Source organism: Oncorhynchus masou, unplaced genomic scaffold (genome assembly GCF_036934945.1).
Source record: "Oncorhynchus masou masou isolate Uvic2021 unplaced genomic scaffold, UVic_Omas_1.1 unplaced_scaffold_497, whole genome shotgun sequence".
NCBI classification, from domain to species: domain Eukaryota; kingdom Metazoa; phylum Chordata; class Actinopteri; order Salmoniformes; family Salmonidae; genus Oncorhynchus; species Oncorhynchus masou.
In genome coordinates, this window is record NW_027011368.1 from 158,949 (window position 1) to 182,255 (window position 23,307).

Here is a 23,307-nt window from a genome sequence, read left to right on the forward strand (position 1 = left end):
CTGACCTGGGGTAGTGTAGGAAAACCAGCAGGTTGACTGATCTGGGGTAGTGTAGGAAAACCAGCAGGTTGACTGACCTGGGGTAGTGTAGGAAAACCAGCAGGTTGACTGATCTGGGGTAGTGTAGGAAAACCAGCAGGTTGACTGATCTGGGGTAGTGTAGGAAAACCAGCAGGTTGACTGATCTGGGGTAGTGTAGGAAAACCAGCAGGTTGACTGATCTGGGGTAGTGTAGGAAAACCAGCAGGTTGACTGATCTGGGGTAGTGTAGGAAAACCAGCAGGTTGACTGATCTGGGGTAGTGTAGGAAAACCAGCAGGTTGACTGATCTGGGGTAGTGTAGGAAAACCAGCAGGTTGACTGATCTGGGGTAGTGTAGGAAAACCAGCAGGTTGACTGACCTGGGGTAGTGTAGGAAAACCAGCAGGTTGACTGATCTGGGTAGTGTAAATGTAGTGTAGGAAAACCAGCAGGTTGACTGATCTGGGGTAGTGTAGGAAAACCAGCAGGTTGACTGATCTGGGGTAGTGTAGGAAAACCAGCAGGTTGACTGATCTGGGGTAGTGTAGGAAAACCAGCAGGTTGACTGATCTGGGGTAGTGTAGGAAAACCAGCAGGTTGACTGATCTGGGGTAGTGTAGGAAAACCAGCAGGTTGACTGATCTGGGGTAGTGTAGGAAAACCAGCAGGTTGACTGACCTGGGGTAGTGTAGGAAAACCAGCAGGTTGACTGATCTGGGGTAGTGTAGGAAAACCAGCAGGTTGACTGATCTGGGGTAGTGTAGGAAAACCATCAGGTTGACTGATCTGGGGTAGTGTAGGAAAACCATCAGGTTGACTGATCTGGGGTAGTGTAGGAAAACCGGCAGGTTGACTGACCTGGGGTAGTGTAGGAAAACCAGCAGGTTGACTGATCTGAGGTAGTGTAGGAAAACCAGCAGGTTGACTGACCTGGGGTAGTGTAGGAAAACCAGCAGGTTGACTGATCTGGGGTAGTGTAGGAAAACCAGCAGGTTGACTGATCTGGGGTAGTGTAGGAAAACCATCAGGTTGACTGATCTGGGGTAGTGTAGGAAAACCATCAGGTTGACTGACCTGGGGTAGTGTAGGAAAACCAGCAGGTTGACTGATCTGGGGTAGTGTAGGAAAACCAGCAGGTTGACTGATCTGGGGTAGTGTAGGAAAACCATCAGGTTGACTGTGATTGGACTGTGAACAAAGTTGAAGTCAATTCAATGTTACCCTGATACACATTGCACATTGTAAAATAGTAACATTGTATATTTAAGCAATACGGCCAGAGGGGGTGTGGCCAATATAAATTATAGTCTATAGAAACGGCATCTCACTGTCAACTGCGTTCATTTTCAGCAAACTTAACTTAATGTGTAAATATTTGCATGAACATAACACGATTTAACAACTGAGATATACAGTAAACTGAACAAGTTCCACAGACACGTGACTAACAGAAATGGAATAATGTGTCCCTGAACAAAGGGGGGAGGATCAAAATCAAAAGTAACAGCCAGTATCTGGTGTGGCCACCAGCTGCATTAAGTACTGCAGTACATCTCCTCCTCATGGACTGCACCAGATTTGCCAGTTCTTGCTGTGAGATGTTACCTCACTCTTCCACCAAGGCACCTGCAAGTTCTTGGACATTTCTGGGGGGCCCTAGCCCTCACCCTCCGATCCAACATGTCCCAGACGTGCTCAATGGGATTGAGATCCGGGCTCTTCGCTGGCCATGGCAGAACACTGACATTCCTGTCTTGCAGGAAATCACACACAGAATGAGCAGTATGGCTGGTGGCATTGTCATGCTGGAGGGTCATGTCGGGATGAGCCTGCAGGAAGGGAACCACATGAGGGAGGAGGATGTCTTCCCTGTAACTCACAGCGTTGAGATTGCTGCAATGACAACAAGCTCAGTCCGATGATGCTGTGACACACCGCCCCAGACCATGACGGACCCTCCACCTCCAAATCGATCCCACTCCAGGCCTCGGTGTAACTCTCATTCCTTCGACGATAAACGTGAATCTGACCATCATCCCTGGTGAGACAAAACCGCGACTCGTCAGTGAATAGCACTTTTTGCCAGTCCTGTCTGGTCCAGCGACGGTGGGTTTGTGTCCATAGGCGACGTTGTTGCCGGTGATGTCTGGTGAGGACCTGCCTTACAACAGGCCTACAAGCCCTCAGTCCAGCCTCTCTCAGCCAATTGCGGACAGTCTGAGCACTGATGGAGGGATTGTGTGTTCCTGGAGTAACTCGGTCAGTTGCTGTTGCCATCCTGTACCTGTCCCGCAGGTGTGATGTTCGGATGTACCGATCCTGTGCAGATGTTGTTACATGTGGTCTGCCACTGCGAGGACGATCAGCTGTCCATCCTGTCTCCCTGTAGCGCTGTCTTAGGTGTCTCAGTATGGACATAGCAATTTATTGCCCTGGCCACATCTGCAGTCCTCGTGCCTCCTTGCAGCATGCCTAAGGCACGTTCATGCAGATGTGCAGGGACCCTTGGCATCTTCTTTTGGTGTTTTTCAGAGTCACTAGAAAGGCCTCTTTGGTGTCCTATGTTTTCATAACTGTGACCTTAATTGCCTACCGTCTGCAAAGCTGTTAGTGTCTTAACGACCGTTCCACAGGTACATGTTCATTAATTATTTATGGTTCATTGAACAAGCATGGGAAACAGTGTTTAAACCCTTTACAATGAAAATCTGTGAGGTTATTTGGATTTTTTAAGAATGATCTTTGAAAGACAGGGTCCTGGAAAAGGGACGTTTCTGTTTTTGCTGAGTTTACAACGGCTAAGGGCTGTTTTAAGCACGACACAATGCGGAGTGCCTGGATACCATATACCACAAACCCGAGCGGTACATCATTGCTATTATAAACTGGTTAGCAGAGTAATTAGAACAGTAAAAACACATGTTCTGGCATTTCAGCCAATCAGCATTCAGGGCTCGAATCACCCAGCTTATAATTGTATATAAACATTTACAAGTGCACATATACTGTACATGGTGTATGAAAATGAGGATTGTTGCGAAATAACAACTAACACTGAACAGGGGCGGCAGGGTAGCCTAGTGGTTAGAGCGTTGGACTAGTAACCGGAAGGTTGCAAGCTCTAATCCCGGAGCTGACAAGGTACAAATCTGTTGTTCTGCCCCTGAACAGGCAGTTAACCCACTGTTCCCAGGCCATCATTGAAAATAAGAATTGCTATGGGGGCGCTATTTCATTTTTGGATGAAAAACGTTCCCGTTTTAAACAAGATATTTTGTCACAAAAAGATGCTCGACTATGCATATAATTGATAGCTTTCGAAAGAAAACACTCTGACGTGTCCAGAACTACCAAGATATTTTCTGTGCGTGCCCTAGAACGTGAGCTTCAGGCAAAACCAAGATGAGACGGCATCCAGGAAATTAGCAGGATTTTTGAGGCTCTGTTTTCCATTGTCTCCTTATATGGCTGTGAATGCGAGAGGAGTAAGTCTGCCCTTTCTGTCGTTTCCCCAAGGTGTCTGCAGCATTGTGACGTATTCGTAGGCATATCATTGGAAGATTGACCATAAGAGACCACATTTACCAGGTGTCCGCCCGGTGTCCTGCGCCGAAATTGGTGCGCAAAAGTCAGCTGCAAGTATTTTTCCATGGAATTTAGAGAAGAATGCAAGCTTCCACGAACGATATATCAATGAAGAGATATGTGAAAAAACACCTTGAGGCTTGATTCCAAACAACGTTTGCCATGTTTCGGTCGATATTATGGAGTTAATTCGGAAAAAGTTTGACGTTGTAGGTGACTGAATTTTCGGTTCGTTTCGGTAGCCAGATGCAATGTACAAAACGGAACGATTTCTCCTACACACAGACGCTTTCAGGAAAAACTGCGCATTTGGTATGTAACTGAGAGTCTCCTCATTGAAAACATCCGAAGCTCTTCAAAGGTAAATGATTTTATTTATTTGGTTATCTGGTTTTTGTGAAAATGTTGCGTGCTAAATGCTACTCAAAATGCTAAGCTAGCTTTGCATACTCTTACACAAATTAGTCAATTTCTATGGTTCAAAAGCATATTTTGAAAATCTGAGATGACAGTGTTGTTAAGAAAAGGCTAAGCTTGAGAGCAGACGCATTATTTTCATTTTATTTGCGATTTTCAGAAATCGTTAACGTTGCGTTATGCTAATGAGCCTGAGGCTTTAGTCACGATCCCGGATCCGGGAAGGGGAGTTTCAAGAGGCTGACTTGCCTAGTAAAATAAAGGTAAAATAACACACACATCCACCCACACACACACATACATAGAGATGTGATGTTTGGACAGGAGTGTGAGTTCACCTTGAGTTGCTTAATCTGGCTCTGCAGCTGTTTCACCTCCGCCTGAAAGTGCTCCAGTTCTTCACTACTGTAGGAATCTGAATCAAAGGTCTGATACACAGCAATGAGGTTAGACTGGAGCTAGGGACTGTATGTGTACACACACAACCCCCATGTATGCAACCCCCATGTACACAAATACCTCACACACACACACACACACACACACAAACCCCATGTACACAAACCCCATGCACACACACACAAACCCCATGCACACACACAAACCCCATGTACTCACGCATACACACACACTCACACAAACCCCATGCACACACACACTCACGTACACAAACCCCATGCACACACACACACAAACCCCATGCACACACACACTCACACAAACCCCATGTACTCACACAAACCCCATGCACACTCACGTACACAAACCTCATGCACACACACACTCACGCATACAATGATGTGAGCAGCACACCCTTCATCTGACAGGGAACATTACAATGGAAGTTTTAGCAGCTCTCAAAGACTGTGTGTGTGTGTGAGAGAGAGAGACAGGGACAGTCACAATGAAGCTCTTAAAGACATCTGTGATGATTCCCTTGTGTTGCTGCAGGGTGTAAATCTCCTCTAAGAAACACAGTCTGTAAATCCTCTTCCAACTCAAACTTCACAAAGTCACACAAGTTGTTTTCTTACCGGGGAGTGGAAGGCAGAGGTGTCCATCAAGCTAGCTGCTTCGTGATAGGAGAACATGAACTCTTTCTGCCCTAGTCCCGCCTCCTCCAGATTCTGTTGGTAGACGTTGCGTGTGGCCTCAACAAAGTCTGCCCGGCGACAACAAACCCAAAAGAAAAGTTATACTCTGTATAAAACACCGAGGAGCCAATCAGAACCCCTATACCCTATGTAGTAGCTTGTGAATAAAATCTCTGCCAGCTCTGAGGATAACACAGCACCACCGACATCTTGCTCCCGGGCAAGCTGAACACCTTCTCTGCCAGCTCTGAGGATAACACAGCACCACCGACATCTTGCTCCCGGGCAAGCTGAACACCTTCCCTGCCAGCTTTGAGACACAGACTCTGGGCTCTCGTTCTCCGTGGCCGAAGTGGGTAAGATGTTTAAGCGTGTTGACCCTCGCAGGGCTCCCGTCCCGGACGGTCCTCAGAGCACAGAACAGTTGGCTGGAGTGTTTACAGACATATTCAATCTCTCCCTATCCCAGTCTGCTGTCCCCACTTGCTTCAATATGTCCACCATTGTTCCTGTACTCAAGAAGTCAGTGGTAGCTATGGTGACAGTAGGTTTGTGGTAGCTATGGTGACAGTAGGTTTGTGGTAGCTATGGTGACAGTAGGTTTGTGGTAGCTATGGTGACAGTAGGTTTGTGGAAGCTATGGAGACAGTAGGTGTGTGGTAGCTATGGAGACAGTAGGTGTGTGGTAGCTATGGAGACAGTAGGTGTGTGGTAGCTATGGAGACAGTGGGTGTGTGGTATCTATGGAGACAGTAGGTGTGTGGTAGCTATGGAGACACTAGGTGTGTGGTATCTATGGAGACAGTGGGTGTGTGGTATCTATGGAGACAGTAGGTGTGTGGTATCTATGGAGACACTATGTGTGTGGTAGCTATGGAGACACTATGTGTGTGGTAGCTATGGAGACACTATGTGTGTGGTAGCTATGGAGACACTAGGTGTGTGGTAGCTATGGAGACACTATGTGTGTGGTAGCTATGGAGACACTAGGTGTGTGGTAGCTATGGAGACACTAGGTGTGTGGTAGCTATGGAGACAGTAGGTGTGTGGTAGCTATGGAGACAGTGGGTGTGTGGTATCTATGGAGACACTAGGTAGCTATGGAGACACTAGGTGTGTGGTATCTATGGAGACACTAGGTGTGTGGTAGCTATGGAGACACTAGGTGTGTGGTAGCTATGGAGACAGTGGGTGTGTGGTAGCTATGGAGACACTAGGTGTGTGGTATCTATGGAGACACTAGGTGTGTGGTATCTATGGAGACACTAGGTGTGTGGTAGCTATGGAGACACTAGGTGTGTGGTAGATATGGAGACACTAGGTGTGTGGTAGCTATGGAGACACTAGGTGTGTGGTAGCTATGGAGACACTAGGTGTGTGGTAGCTATGGAGACACTAGGTGTGTGGTAGCTATGGAGACACTAGGTGTGTGGTAGCTATGGAGACAGTAGGTGTGTGGTAGCTATGGAGACAGTGGGTGTGTGGTATCTATGGAGACACTTGGTAGCTATGGAGACACTAGGTGTGTGGTATCTATGGAGACACTAGGTGTGTGGTAGCTATGGAGACACTAGGTGTGTGGTAGATATGGAGACAGTGGGTGTGTGGTAGCTATGGAGACACTAGGTGTGTGGTAGCTATGGAGACACTAGGTGTGTGGTATCTATGGAGACACTAGGTGTGTGGTAGCTATGGAGACACTAGGTGTGTGGTAGATATGGAGACAGTGGGTGTGTGGTAGCTATGGAGACACTAGGTGTGTGCTAGCTATGGAGACACTAGGTGTGTGGTAGCTATGGAGACACTAGGTGTGTGGTAGCTATGGAGACACTAGGTGTGTGGTAGCTATGGAGACACTAGGTGTGTGGTAGATATGGAGACACTAGGTGTGTGGTAGCTATAGAGACAGTAGGTGTGTGGTAGCTATGGAGAGAGTAGGTGTGTGGTATCTATGGAGACAGTGGGTGTGTGGTATCTATGGAGACAGTAGGTGTGTGGTATCTATGGAGACACTAGGTGTGTGGTAGCTATGGAGACACTATGTGTGTGGTAGCTATGGAGACACGATGTGTGTGGTAGCTATGGAGACACTAGGTGTGTGGTAGCTATGGAGACACTATGTGTGTGGTAGCTATGGAGACACTAGGTGTGTGGTAGCTATGGAGACACTAGGTGTGTGGTAGCTATGGAGACAGTAGGTGTGTGGTAGCTATGGAGACAGTGGGTGTGTGGTATCTATGGAGACACTAGGTAGCTATGGAGACACTAGGTGTGTGGTATCTATGGAGACACTAGGTGTGTGGTAGCTATGGAGACACTAGGTGTGTGGTAGATATGGAGACACTAGGTGTGTGGTAGCTATGGAGACACTAGGTGTGTGGTATCTATGGAGACACTAGGTGTGTGGTAGCTATGGAGACACTAGGTGTGTGGTAGCTATGGAGACACAAGGTGTGTGGTAGATATGGAGACAGTGGGTGTGTGGTAGCTATGGAGACACTAGGTGTGTGGTAGCTATGGAGACACTAGGTGTGTGGTAGCTATGGAGACACTAGGTGTGTGATAGCTATGGAGACAGTAGGTGTGTGGTAGCTATGGAGACAGTGGGTGTGTGGTATCTATGGAGACACTAGGTAGCTATGGAGACACTAGGTGTGTGGTATCTATGGAGACACTAGGTGTGTGGTAGCTATGGAGACACTAGGTGTGTGGTAGATATGGAGACAGTGGGTGTGTGGTAGCTATGGAGACACTAGGTGTGTGGTAGCTATGGAGACACTAGGTGTGTGGTATCTATGGAGACACTAGGTGTGTGGTAGCTATGGAGACACTAGGTGTGTGGTAGATATGGAGACAGTGGGTGTGTGGTAGCTATGGAGACACTAGGTGTGTGCTAGCTATGGAGACACTAGGTGTGTGGTAGCTATGGAGACACTAGGTGTGTGGTAGCTATGGAGACACTAGGTGTGTGGTAGCTATGGAGACACTAGGTGTGTGGTAGCTATGGAGACACTAGGTGTGTGGTAGCTATGGAGACACTAGGTGTGTGGTAGATATGGAGACACTAGGTGTGTGGTAGCTATAGAGACAGTAGGTGTGTGGTAGCTATGGAGAGAGTAGGTGTGTGGTATCTATGGAGACACTAGGTGTGTGGTAGCTATAGAGACAGTATACCTCCATAGGACACGGTTCCCTGTGGGTCAGTGATGAGACTTTGTCTCAGCTTCCTCCTCTTCTCCTCCGTCACGTCCAGACCCAGGTACGACAACGCCTGGGGTGGGTTGGGGAGAGAGAGGGGCAAGAGAGAGCGAGAGGGGGAAAGAGAGAGAGAGGGGGGGACACAGAGAGGGGAGAGGGGGGAAGAGAGGGGGAGCGAGACAGAGGAGAGAAAGAGTTAAGAAGAATTTAAATCTCACATTATGGTAAATCCCTGCTCACTGAGGACATGGCGTATGAGAGACAGTACATCTTGTCACGGTATTACAAAATAAAACCCTCTTCTGTGTGGTTGAAGACCCAAATCCTGCAGGGGGCAGTATAACAGCAGTATTACACCACAAATCTCTCTTCTCCTTGAACTTGGTTGTCCTGAAGACAACTTCTCTACACTAGACACATTACAAACTACATGTTGCTTTCTCCCCCCTTCCTCCCTCTCTCTCGGTCTCTCTCTCTCTCTCTTCTCCTCTCCTCTCCTCTCCCTCTCTCTCTCTCTCTCTCTCTCCCCTCCTCTCCTCTCCACTCCTCTCCCCTCCTCTCCTCTCCTCTCTCTCTCTCTCTCTTTCTCTTCTCTCCTCTCCTCTCTTCATGCTCTCTGCCATGCTGTCATGCTCTCTGCCATGTCCTGGCATTCATTATTTCTCATAAAACAAGTGAGATTACTCTTCAAACATAACATATTATATTCTGTTGTTTTATATATTCTGTTGTTCAATCATTTGAAAAGAATATAGAGTCTCCATGAGAAAGATCATAGTAGAAAGTGTCTGTGTGTTATTCAACCCAAACTAACCCTGCCTCTGTCACCACAGTTAACCAGTACATTAAAGCTGTAGGGCATTGTGTCTGTATGTTATTCAACCCAAACTAACCCTGTCTCTGTCACCACAGTTAACCAGTACAGTAAAGCTGTAGGGCATTGTGTCTGTATGTTATTCAACCCAAACTAACCCTGTCTCTGTCACCACAGTTAACCAGTACAGTAAAGCTGTAGAGCATTGTGTCTGTGTGCTATTCAACCCAAACTAACCCTGTCCCTGTCTCTGTCACCACAGTTAACCAGTACAGTAAAGCTGTAGAGCATTGTGTCTGTGTGCTATTCAACCCAAACTAACCCTGTCCCTGTCTCTGTCACCACAGTTAACCAGTACAGTAAAGCTGTAGAGCATTGTGTCTGTGTTATTCAACCCAAACTAACCCTGTCCCTGTCTCTGTCACCACAGTTAACCAGTACAGTAAAGCTGTAGGGCATTGTGTCTGTGTTATTCAACCCAAACTAACCCTGTCCCTGTCTCTGTCACCACAGTTAACCAGTACAGTAAAGCTGTAGGGCATTGTGTCTGTGTTATTCAACCCAAACTAACCCTGTCCCTGTCTCTGTCACCACAGTTAACCAGTACAGTAAAGCTGTAGGGCATTGTGTCTGTGTTATTCAACCCAAACTAACCCTGTCCCTGTCTCATGTCACCACAGTTAACCAGTACAGTAAAGCTGTAGGGCATTGTGTCTGTGTTATTCAACCCAAACTAACCCTGTCTCATGTCACCACAGTTAACCAGTACAGTAAAGCTGTAGGGCATTGTGTCTGTGTGCGACGTTAAAGTGCTCCCTCCGGCAACGCAACCCCGTACCAGGCAGGAACCACAGCCAGGGAGCAGGGACTAGAGCCACAGCCAGGGAGCAGGGACTAGAGCCACAGCCAGGGAGCAGGGACTAGAGCCACAGCCAGGGAGCAGGGACTAGAGCCACAGCCAGGAAGCAGGGACTAGAGCCACAGCCTGGGAGCAGGGACTAGAGCCACAGCCAGGGAGCAGGGACTAGAGCCACAGCCAGGGAGCAGGGACTAGAGCCACAGCCAGGGAGCAGGGACTAGAGCCACAGCCAGGGAGCAGGGACTAGAGCCACAGCCAGGGAGCAGGGACTAGAGCCACAGCCAGGGAGCAGGGACTAGAGCCACAGCCAGGGAGCAGGGACTAGAGCCACAGACAGGGAGCAGGGACTAGAGCCACAGCCAGGGAGCAGGGACTAGAGCCACAGCCAGGGAGCAGGGACTAGAGCCACAGCCAGGGAGAGCAGGGACTAGAGCCACAGCCAGGGAGCAGGGACTAGAGCCACAGCCAGGGAGCAGGGACTAGAGCCACAGCCAGGGAGCAGGGACTAGAGCCACAGCCAGGGAGAGCAGGGACTAGAGCCACAGCCAGGGAGCAGGGACTAGAGCCACAGCCAGGGAGCAGGGACTAGAGCCACAGCCAGGGAGCAGGGACTAGAGCCACAGCCAGGGAGCAGGGACTAGAGCCACAGCCAGGGAGAGCAGGGACTAGAGCCACAGCCAGGGAGCAGGGACTAGAGCCACAGCCAGGGAGCAGGGACTAGAGCCACAGCCAGGGAGCAGGGACTAGAGCCACAGCCAGGGAGCAGGGACTAGAGCCACAGCCAGGGAGCAGGGACTAGAGCCACAGCCAGGGAGCAGGGACTAGAGCCACAGCCAGGGAGCAGGGACTAGAGCCACAGCCAGGGAGCAGGGACTAGAGCCACAGCCAGGGAGCAGGGACTAGAGCCACAGCCAGGGAGCAGGGACTAGAGCCACAGCCAGGGAGCAGGGACTAGAGCCACAGCCAGGGAGCAGGGACTAGAGCCACAGACAGGGAGCAGGGACTAGAGCCACAGCCAGGGAGCAGGGACTAGAGCCACAGCCAGGGAGAGCAGGGACTAGAGCCACAGCCAGGGAGCAGGGACTAGAGCCACAGCCAGGGAGCAGGGACTAGAGCCACAGCCAGGGAGCAGGGACTAGAGCCACAGCCAGGGAGAGCAGGGACTAGAGCCACAGCCAGGGAGAGCAGGGACTAGAGCCACAGCCAGGGAGAGCAGGGACTAGAGCCACAGCCAGGGAGCAGGGACTAGAGCCACAGCCAGGGAGAGCAGGGACTAGAGCCACAGCCAGGGAGCAGGGACTAGAGCCACAGCCAGGGAGCAGGGACTAGAGCCACAGCCAGGGAGCAGGGACTAGAGCCACAGCCAGGGAGCAGGGACTAGAGCCACAGCCAGTGAGCAGGGACTAGAGCCACAGCCAGGGAGCAGGGACTAGAGCCACAGCCAGGGAGCAGGGACTAGAGCCACAGCCAGGGAGCAGGGACTAGAGCCACAGCCAGGGAGCAGAGACTAGAGCCACAGCCAGGGAGCAGGGACTAGAGCCACAGCCAGGGAGCAGGGACTAGAGCCACAGCCAGGGAGCAGGGACTAGAGCCACAGCCAGGGAGCAGGGACTAGAGCCACAGCCAGGGAGCAGGGACTAGAGCCACAGCCAGGGAGCAGGGACTAGAGCCACAGCCAGGGAGCAGGGACTAGAGCCACAGCCAGAGAGCAGGGACTAGAGCCACAGCCAGGGAGAGCAGGGACTAGAGCCACAGCCAGGGCCTAATCCCATTAATGAGACTGTGCTAGATTAGGGTCAGTCACAGACTGAGTGAGATTAAGATTAGATTAAAATCACTGCTACACAACTGCAGTGGACGTCCGTGACAAAACTACCGGCACACAGAGATACAGGAGGAGTATATGGTGGTAGAATGGAGAGAGATACAGGGGGAGTATATGGTGGTGGAATGGAGAGAGATACAGGGGGAGTATATGGTGATAGAATGGAGAGAGATACAGGGGGAGTATATGGTGATAGAATGGAGAGAGATACAGGGGGAGTATATGGTGATAGAATGGAGAGAGATACAGGGGGAGTATATGGTGATAGAATGGAGAGAGATACAGGGGGAGTATTTGGTGGTGGAATGGAGAGAGAGATACAGGGGGAGTATATGGTGGTGGAATGGAGAGAGATACAGGGGAGTATATGGTGGTGGAATGGAGAGAGAGATACAGGGGGAGTATATGGTGATAGAATGGAGAGAGATACAGGGGGAGTATATGGTGGTGGAATGGAGAGAGAGATACAGGGGGAGTATATGGTGGTGGAATGGAGAGAGAGAGATACAGGGGGAGTATATGGTGGTGGAATGGAGAGAGATACAGGGGGAGTATTTGGTGGTGGAATGGAGAGAGAGATACAGGGGGAGTATATGGTGATAGAATGGAGAGAGATACAGGGGGAGTATATGGTGGTGGAATGGAGAGAGAGAGATACAGGGGGAGTATATGGTGGTGGAATGGAGAGAGAGAGATACAGGGGGAGTATATGGTGGTGGAATGGAGAGAGAGAGATACAGGGGGAGTATATGGTGGTGGAATGGAGAGAGATACAGGGGGAGTATATGGTGGTGGAATGGAGAGAGATACAGGGGGAGTATATGGTGGTGGAATGGAGAGAGAGAGATACAGGGGGAGTATATGGTGGTGGAATGGAGAGAGAGAGATACAGGGGGAGTATATGGTGGTGGAATGGAGAGAGAGAGATACAGGGGGAGTATATGGTGGTGGAATGGAGAGAGAGATACAGGGGGAGTATATGGTGGTGGAATGGAGAGAGAGAGATACAGGGGGAGTATATGGTGGTGGAATGGAGAGAGAGAGATACAGGGGGAGTATATGGTGGTGGAATGGAGAGAGAGAGATACAGGGGGAGTATATGGTGGTGGAATGGAGAGAGAGAGATACAGGGGGAGTATATGGTGTTGGAATGGAGAGAGATACAGGGGGAGTATATGGTGGTGGAATGGAGAGAGATACAGGGGGAGTATATGGTGGTGGAAGGGACAGATGGTTAAAATTGATGGGAAGATGGATGGAGCCAAATACAGGACCATTCTGGAAGAAAACCTGATGGAGTCTGCAAAAGACCTGAGACTGGGACGGAGATTTGTCTTCCAACAAGACAATGATCCAAAACATAAAGCAAAATCTACAATGGAATGGTTCAAAAATAAACATATCCAGGTGTTAGAATGGCCAAGTCAAAGTCCAGACCTGAATCCAATCGAGAATCTGTGGAAAGAACTGAAAACTGCTGTTCACAAATGCTCTCCATCCAACCTCACTGAGCTCGAGCTGTTTTGCAAGGAGGAATGGGAAAAAATTTCAGTCTCATGATGTGCAAAACTGATAGAGACATACCCCAAGCGACTTACAGCTGTAATCGCAGCAAAAGGTGGCGCTACAAAGTATTAACTTAAGGGGGCTGAGTAATTTTGCACGCCCAATTTTTCGGTTTTTGATTTGTTAAAAAAGTTTGAAATATCCAATAAATGTCGCTCCACTTCATGATTGTGTCCCACTTGTTGTTGATTCTTCACAAAAAAATACAGTTTTATATCTTTATGTTTGAAGCCTGAAATGTGGCAAAAGGTCGCAAAGGTGGTGGAATGGAGAGAGATACAGGGGGAGTATATGGTGGTGGAATGGAGAGAGAGAGAGAAAAGAAAGAGAGAGAGAGAGAGAGAGAGAGAAAAGAGAGAGAGAGAGTGAGAGAAAGAGAGAGAGAAAGGAGAGAGAGAGAAAGAGAGAGAGAGAGAGAGAGAAAAGAGAGAGAGAGAGAGAGAGAGAGAGAGAGAGAGAGAGAGAGAGAGAGAGAAAGAGAGAGAGAGAGAAAGAGAGAAAGAGAAAGAAAAGAGAGAGAAAGAGAGAGAAAAGAGAGAGAGAGAGAAAAGAGAGAGAGAGAAATTGAGAGAGAGAGAAAGAAAAGAGAGAGAAGAGAGAGAGAGAAAGAGAGAGAGAGAGAGAGAGAGAGAGAGAGAGAGAGAGAGAGAAAAGAGAGAGCGAGTGAAAAGAGAGAGAGAGAGAGAGAGAGAGAGAGAGAGAAAAGAGAGAGAGAGAAAGAGAGAGAGAAAAGAGAGAGGGAAAAGAGAGAGAGAGAAAGAGAGAAAGAGAAAGAAAAGAGAGAGAAAGAGAGAGAGAAAGAGAGAGAAAAGAGAGAAAGAGAGAGAGAGAAAAGAGAGAGAGAAAAGAGAGAGAGAGAAAGAGAGAGAGAAAGAGAACGAGAGAGAGAGCGAGAAAAGAGAGTGCAAAAGAGAGAGAGAAAAAGAGAGAGAGGGATGGGAGGATGGGGAATAAAGAGATAGATGGGAGGATGGGGAATAGAGAGATAGATGGGAGGATGGGGAATAGAGATGGATTGGAGGATAGTTTTTATTTTGATCAAACGTTTATGTAACTAGGCACTCACCAGGGATAGTTCATCAGAGCAGACACTAGGGACTCATCAGGGATAGTTTGTCAGAACAGACACTAGGGACTCACCAGGGATAGTTCATCAGAGCAGACACTAGGGACTCATCAGGGATAGTTCATCAGAGCAGACGCTAGGGACTCACCAGGGATAGTTCATCAGAACAGACACTAGGGACTCACCAGGGATAGTTCATCAGAGCAGACACTAGGGACTCACCAGGGATAGTTCATCAGAGCAGACACTAGGGACTCACCAGGGATAGTTCGTCAGAGCAGACACTAGGGACTCACCAGGGATAGTTCATCAGAGCAGACACTAGGGACTCACCAGGGATAGTTCATCAGAGCAGACACTAGGGACTCATCAGGGATAGTTTGTCAGAGCAGACACTAGGGACTCACCAGGGATAGTTTGTCAGAGCAGGCACTAGGGACTCACCAGGGATAGTTCATCAGAGCAGACACAAGGGACTCACCAGGGATAGTTTTTCAGAGCAGACACAAGGGACTCACCAGGGATAGTTTTTCAGAGCAGACACTAGGGACTCACCAGGGATAGTTCATCAGAGCAGACACTAGGGACTCATCAGGGATAGTTCATCAGAGCAGACACTAGGGACTCACCAGGGATAGTTCATCAGAGCAGACACTAGGGACTCACCAGGGATAGTTCATCAGGGCAGACACAAGGGACTCACCAGGGATAGTTTGTCAGAGCAGGCACTAGGGACTCACCAGGGATAGTTCATCAGAACAGACACTAGGGACTCACCAGGGATAGTTCATCAGAACAGACACTAGGGACTCACCAGGGATAGTTCATCAGAGCAGACACTAGGGACTCATCAGGGATAGTTCATCAGAGCAGACACAAGGGACTCACCAGGGATAGTTCATCAGAACAGACACTAGGGACTCACCAGGGATAGTTCATCAGAACAGACACTAGGGACTCACCAGGGATAGTTCATCAGAGCAGACACAAGGGACTCACCAGGGATAGTTTGTCAGAGCAGACACTAGGGACTCATCAGGGATAGTTCATCAGAGCAGACACTAGGGACTCACCAGGGATAGTTCATCAGAACAGACACTAGGGACTCACCAGGGATAGTTCATCAGAGCAGACACTAGGGACTCATCAGGGATAGTTCATCAGAACAGACACTAGGGACTCACCAGGGATAGTTCATCAGAACAGACACTAGGGACTCACCAGGGATAGTTCATCAGAGCAGACACAAGGGACTCACCAGGGATAGTTTGTCAGAGCAGACACAAGGGACTCACCAGGGATAGTTCATCAGAGCAGACACAAGGGACTCACCAGGGATAGTTTGTCAGAGCAGACACAAGGGACTCACCAGGGATAGTTCATCAGAGCAGACACAAGGGACTCACCAGGGATAGTTCATCAGAGCAGACACAAGGGACTCACCAGGGATAGTTTGTCAGAGCAGACACAAGGGACTCACCAGGGATAGTTCATCAGAGCAGACACAAGGGACTCACCAGGGATAGTTCATCAGAGCAGACACAAGGGACTCACCAGGGATAGTTTGTCAGGGACTCATCAGGGATAGTTCATCAGAGCAGACACTAGGGACTCATCAGGGATAGTTCATCAGAACAGACACTAGGGACTCATCAGTGATAGTTTGTCAGAGCAGACACTAGGGACTCATCAGTGATAGTTCATCAGAGCAGACACTAGGGACTCATCAGTGATAGTTCATCAGAGCAGACACTAGGGACTCATCAGAGATAGTTCATCAGAACAGACACTAGGGACTCATCAGTGATAGTTTGTCAGAGCAGACACTAGGGACTCACCAGGGATAGTTCATCAGAGCAGACACTAGGGACTCACCAGGGATAGTTCGTCAGAGCAGACACTAGGGACTCACCAGGGATAGTTCATCAGAGCAGACACTAGGGACTCACCAGGGATAGTTCATCAGAGCAGACACTAGGGACTCACCAGGGATAGTTCATCAGAGCAGACACTAGGGACTCATCAGGGATAGTTCATCAGAGCAGACACTAGGGACTCGCCAGCCAGCCAGCCAGACAGACAGACAGACAGACTAACAGGAAGGTAGAGAGCAGAGGTGGACTCACCAGGTCCAGTTTGTCAGACTTGAGGCGTATGTGAGGGTCCAGGGTGATCTTGGGTTTGGCTGCAGACAACACTGTTCTCTGGCTGGGGGCCGAGCCTGCAAGGAGAGAGGACAGACAACTACAGTGTTAACAACACTGTTCTCTGGTTGGGGGGCCGAGCCTGCAAGGAGAGAGGACAGACTACTACAGTGTTAACAACACTGTTCTCTGGCTGGGGGCCGAGCCTGCAAGGAGAGAGGACAGACAACTACAGTGTTAACAACACTGTTCTCTGGCTGGGGGCCGAGCCTGCAAGGAGAGAGGACAGACAACTACAGTGTTAACAACACTGTTCTCTGGCTGGGGGCCGAGCCTGCAAGGAGAGAGGACAGACAACTACAGTGTTAACAACACTGTTCTCTGGCTGGGGGCCGAGCCTGCAAGGAGAGAGGACAGACAACTACAGTGTTAACAACACTGTTCTCTGGCTGGGGGCCGAGCCTGCAAGGAGAGAGGACAGACAACTACAGTGTTAACAACACTGTTCTCTGGCTGGGGGCCGAGCCTGCAAGGAGAGAGGACAGACAACTACAGTGTTAACAACACTGTTCTCTGGCTGGGGGCCGAGCCTGCAAGGAGAGAGGACAGACAACTACAGTGTTAACAACACTGTTCTCTGGCTGGGGGCCGAGCCTGCAAGGAGAGAGGACAGACAACTACAGTGTTAACAACACTGTTCTCTGGCTGGGGGCCGAGCCTGCAAGGAGAGAGGACAGACAACTACAGTGTTAACAACACTGTTCTCTGGCTGGGGGCCGAGCCTGCAAGGAGAGAGGACAGACAACTACAGTGTTAACAACACTGTTCTCTGGCTGGGGGCCGAGCCTGCAAGGAGAGAGGACAGACAACTACAGTGTTAACAACACTGTTCTCTAGCTGGGGGCCGAGCCTGCAAGGAGAGAGGACAGACAACTACAGTGTTAACAACACTGTTCTATGGCTGGGGGCCGAGCCTGCAAGGAGAGAGGACAGACTACTACAGTGTTAACAACACTGTTCTCTGGCTGGGGGCCGAGCCTGCAAGGAGAGAGGACAGACAACTACAGTGTTAACAGCACTGTTCTCTGGCTGGGGGCCGAGCCTGCAAGGAGAGAGGACAGACAACTACAGTGTTAACAGCACTGTTCTCTGGCTGGGGGCCGAGCCTGCAAGGAGAGAGGACAGACAACTACAGTGTTAACAGCACTGTTCTCTGGCTGGGGGCCGAGCCTGCAAGGAGAGAGGACAGACAACTACAGTGTTAAAGTTTGTATAGGAGGGGAGGGTATAAAACCCTGTCACCTCTGAGCAGGTTACTGTCATGTTCTGTTCATTTCCAGATGGTTCTACACTAACACACCACAGACACCTCTGAGCAGGTTACTGTCATGTTCTGTTCATTTCCAGATGGTTCTACACTAACACACCACAGACACCTCTGAGCAGGTTACTGTCATGTTCTGTTCATTTCCAGATGGTTCTACACTAACACACCACAGACACGGCTGAGCAGGTTACTGTCATGTTCTGTTCATTTCCAGATGGTTCCACACTAACACACCACAGACACGGCTGAGCAGGTTACTGTCATGTTCTGTTCATTTCCAGATGGTTCCACACTAACACACCACAGACACCTCTGAGCAGGTTACTGTCATGTTCTGTTCATTTCCAGATGGTTCCACACTAACACACCACAGACACGGCTGCTTTCAGACAGTGGCTGTTCTGGTGTTTCCTCTCACAGAGTATCTGTCAGTTATTAACGACTGTTAACCACCATGGTCTCAGAGGGAGGGAGGGAGGTTCAACGAGAGAGAGAGAGCAAGAGGGAGGGAGGGAGGTTCAACGAGAGAGAGAGAGCAAGAGGGAGGGAGGGAGGTTCAATGAGAGAGAGAGAGCAAGAGGGAGGGAGGTTCAACGAGAGAGAGAAAGAGAGCAAGAGAGAGGGAGGGAGGTTCAACGAGAGAGAGAAAGAGAGCAAGAGGGAGGGAGGGAGGTTCAACGAGAGAGAGAAAGAGAGCAAGAGGGAGGGAGGGAGGTTCAACGAGAGAGAGAGCAAGAGGGAGGGAGGGAGGTTCAACGAGAGAGAGAGAGTAAGAGGGAGGGAGGGAGGTTCAACGAGAAAGAGAGAATAAGAGGGAGGGAGGTTCAACGAGAAAGAGAGCAAGAGAGAGGGAGGGAGGGAGGTTCAACGAGAGAGAGAAAGAGAGCAAGAGAGAGGGAGGGAGGTTCAACGAGAGAGAAAGAGAGCAAGAGGGAGGGAGGTTCAACGAGAGAGAGAAAGAGAGCAAGAGAGAGGGAGGTTCAACGAGAGAGAGAAAGAGAGCAAGAGAGAGGGAGGGAGGTTCAACAAGAGAGAGAAAGAGAGCAAGAGGGAGGGATGGAGGTTCAACGAGAGAGAGAAAGAGAGCAAGAGAGAGGGAGGGAGGTTCAACGAGACAGAGAAAGAGAGCAAGAGGGAGGGAGGGAGGTTCAACGAGAGAGAGAAAGAGAGCAAGAGAGAGGGAGGGAGGTTCAACGAGAGAGAAAGAGAGCAAGAGAGAGGGAGGGAGGTTCAACGAGAGAGAGAAAGGGAGCAAGAGAGAGGGAGGGAGGTTCAACGAGAGAGAGAAAGAGAGCAAGAGGGAGGGAGGGAGGGAGGTTCAACGAGAGAGAGAAAGAGAGCAAGAGAGAGGGAGGGAGGTTCAACGAGAGAGAGAAAGAGAGCAAGAGAGAGGGAGGGAGGTTCAACGAGAGAGAGAAAGAGAGCAAGAGAGCGGGAGGGAGGTTCAACTAGAGAGAGAGAGTAAGAGGGAGGGAGGGAGGTTCAACGAGAGAGAGAAAGAGAGCAAGAGAGAGGGAGAGAGACGGCGACAGGGACACCGAGTGCTACTGTATTCATTTAATGGTTTGACTGTCCCAGTTTGTGTGTGTCTGTGTGTGTGTGTGTGTGTGTGTGTGTGTGTGTGTGTGTGTGTGTGTGTGTGTGTGTGTGTGTGTGTGTGTGTGTGTGTGTGTGTGTGTGTGTGTGTGTGTGTGTGTGTGTGTGTGTGTGTGTGTGTGTGTGTGGTGTTATGTTAGGGTGACCCCCTGCCGCGGCTGATATTTTCTGATTGCTTTGCCTGCCTCATCCCTCCCTCCCTCTCTCCCTCATCCATCCCTCCCTCCCTCGTCGCTCTCTCGCTCCCTCATCCCTCACTCGCTCTCTCTCCCCCTCTTCCCTCCCTTCTCCCTCTCCTCCCTCCATTTATCCCTTCCTCCCGCCTCCCCTATCCAATGAGGGTATTTCACAACCTCCTGAGTGACAGGTGGGTTTCCAGGTGGGGGGGGGGGGGGGGGGGGGTGAATAGCAGACCTGGTTTCAAACACAAATAAAGCAACACCTCAAGGCACAACGCCTCTCCCCCACGTGACCTGCTGGTTGTGTGTATGTACTGACACGTGTAACTTCTAGATGAACACACACACACGACATGTGAATGTTTTAAAATGGATGTAAATTGTAAAGTCATTTGTCTGTAATGTATTTTTGGTCATGTGTCTGACCCCTGACCCCAGACTAGCTGTTGCCCCTGGCATCGGCTATTAGGTACCTAGTAAATCTCATCTAAATAATGACGAGCCTCCTCTGTTTCCTTTCACCTCCTTTCCATCTCCTGATTTTGGATCAGTGATGTTGGATCAGTGATGTTGGATCAGTGATGTTGGATCAGTGATGTTGGATCGGTGATGTTGGATCGGTGATGTTGGATCGGTGATGTTTGATCAGTGATGTTGGATCGGTGATGTTGGATCGGTGATGTTGGATCAGTGATGTTGGATCGGTGATGTTGGATCGGTGATGTTGCATCGGTGATGTTGGATCAGTGATGTTAGATCAGTGATGTTGGATCAGTGATGTTTGATCGGTGATGTTGGATCGGTGATGTTGGATCGGTGATGTTTGGATCAGTGATGTTGGATTGCTGATGTTGGATCAGTGATGTTGGATTGCTGATGTTGGATCAGTGATGTTGGATCAGTGATGTTGGATCAGTGATGTTGGATCAGTGATGTTGGATCTGATGATGTTGGATCGGTGATGTTGGATCGGTGATGTTGCATCGGTGATGTTGGATCGGTGATGTTAGATCAGTGATGTTGGATCGGTGATGTTGGATCGGTGATGTTGGATCGGTGATGTTGGATCAGTGATGTTGGATCAGTGATGTTGGATCAGTGATGTTGGATCTGATGATTTTGGATCAGTGATGTTGGATCGGTGATGTTGGATCAGTGATGTTGGATCAGTGATGTTGGATCAGTGATGTTGGATCTGATGATGTTGGATTGGTGATGTTGGATCAGTGATGTTGGATCAGTGATGTTGGATCAGTGATGTTGGATCGGTGATGTTGGATCGGTGATGTTGGATCAGTGATGTTGGATCAGTGATGTTGGATCTGATGATGTTGGATCGGTGATGTTGGATCGGTGATGTTGGATCAGTGATGTTGGATCGGTGATGTTGAATCGGTGATGTTGGATCAGTGATGTTGGATCGGTGATGTTTGGATCAGTGATGTTGGATTGCTGATGTTGGATCAGTGATGTTGGATCAGTGATGTTGGATCTGATGATTTTGGATCAGTGATGTTGGATCGGTGATGTTGGATCAGTGATGTGATCAGTGATGTTGGATCAGTGATGTTGGATCGGTGATGTTGGATCGGTGATGTTGGATCGGTGATGTTGCATCGGTGATGTTGGATCGGTGATGTTAGATCAGTGATGTTGGATCAGTGATGTTGGATCGGTGATGTTGGATCGGTGATGTTGGATCGGTGATGTTGGATCGGTGATGTTGGATCAGTGATGTTGGATCAGTGATGTTGGATCAGTGATGTTGGATCAGTGATGTTGGATCTGATGATTTTGGATCAGTGATGTTGGATCGGTGATGTTGGATCGGTGATGTTGGATCGGTGATGTTGGATTGCTGATGTTGGATCAGTGATGTTGGATCAGTGATGTTGGATCAGTGATTTTGGATCAGTGATGTTGGATCAGTGATGTTTGGATCAGTGATGTTGGATTGCTGATGTTGGATCAGTGATGTTGGATCAGTGATGTTGGATCGGTGATGTTGGATCGGTGATGTTGGATTGCTGATGTTGGATCAGTGATGTTGGATCAGTGATGTTGGATCGGTGATGTTGGATCGGTGATGTTGGATTGCTGATGTTAGATCAGTGATGTTGGATCAGTGATGTTGGATCAGTGATGTTGGATCAGTGATGTTGGATCACTGATGTTTGGATCAGTGATGTTGGATTGCTGATGTTGGATCAGTGATGTTGGATCTGATGATTTTGGATCAGTGATGTCGATCGGTGATGTTGGATCAGTGATGTTGGATCGGTGATGTTGGATCAGTGATGTTGGATCGGTGATGTTGGATCAGTGATGTTGGATCTGATGATGGATCGGTGATGTCGATCGGTGATGTTGGATCAGTGATGTTGGATCGGTGATGTTGGATCAGTGATGTTGGATCGGTGATGTTGGATCAGTGATGTTGGATCTGATGATGTTGGATCGGTGATGTTGGATCAGTGATGTTGGATCAGTGGTGTTGGATCAGTGATGTTGGATCAGTGATGTTGGATCAGTTAGTGCTTTAGCTTTGTGTCTGTCTGGGCAGCACGTCGACTGCTATAGATTGATTGGTTTGAAATGAATTGATGTGTACTTAGTTTCATTGTCTACTCTGAGACACCTGTCATCATTGACATCTGTCACCGCTGACAACAGCAGTCATCTCCAGCTTAGCCAATCGCATCGCTGGGATGGTGAGTGGTCACGATTACGAGAAAATAGGATTAGAGAAATGGTCACTGGTTGTCCTGACCCCTTGCATTGTGTGGGCTGCCTGGTGAAGGGAACAGTGGATGACTAGGGTGAGTGGCACTACTTTTGACCAAGGCCCATAGGAATCTGATAAAACACACACTCTTAGAAAAAAGGGGTTCCAAAGAGGTTCTTCGGCTGTCCCCATAGGAGAACCCTTTTTGGTTCCAGGTAGAACCCCTTTTTGGTTCCAGGAAGAAACCTTTTTGTTCCAGGTAAAACCCCTTTTTGGTTCCAGGAAGAACACTTTAGGGTTCCATGTAGAACACTCTGTGGAATGGGTTCTACCCGGAACCAAAAAAGGGTTCTTCAAAGGGTTCTACTATGGGGACAACCGAAGAACCCTTTTAAATTCTAGACAGCAAATGTTGTTTTCTGAGAGTGTAGTGCACTATGTAGGGAATAGCCTCCCCCTGTAGAAGGGTTAATACTGGAGGTCGACCGACTCATCGACATGCCGATTAATTAGGGCCGATTTCAAGTTTTCATAACAATCGGTAATCGGCCTTTTTGGATGCCGATTCTGGCCGATTACATTGCTCTCCATGAGGAGACTGAGTGGCAGGCTGACCACCTGTTACGCGAGGGCAGCAAGGGGACAAGGGAAGGTGCTAGCTGGCTGTCACGTTCTGACCATCATTCGTGTGTGACTACCTGTGTGGCAGGCTGACTACCTGTGTGGCAGGCTGACTACCTGTGTGGCAAGCTGACTACCTGTGTGGCAGGCTGACTACCTGTGTGGCAGGCTGACTACCTGTGTGGCAAGCTGACTACCTGTGTGGCAAGCTGACTACCTGTGTGGCAGGCTGACTACCTGTGTGGCAGGCTGACTACCTGTGTGGCAGGC

At 49.3% G+C, this 23,307-nt stretch overlaps 1 protein-coding gene across 1 annotated transcript in view; it reads right to left on the reverse strand.

Annotated features, from left to right (window-relative positions):
* Positions 1-23,307, reverse strand: part of LOC135535676 (syntaxin-binding protein 4-like) — a 117,498-nt gene that overhangs the window by 20,365 nt on the left and 73,826 nt on the right. Inside the window, exons 12-16 of the mRNA XM_064962120.1 lie at positions 16,572-16,666; positions 8,292-8,388; positions 5,058-5,185; positions 4,362-4,451; positions 1,096-1,209 (exon numbers count right to left, since the gene is read on the reverse strand). Of these exons, the coding sequence (XP_064818192.1) occupies positions 1,096-1,209; positions 4,362-4,451; positions 5,058-5,185; positions 8,292-8,388; positions 16,572-16,666 (524 nt within the window). The remainder of the gene's footprint in view (positions 1-1,095; positions 1,210-4,361; positions 4,452-5,057; positions 5,186-8,291; positions 8,389-16,571; positions 16,667-23,307) is intronic.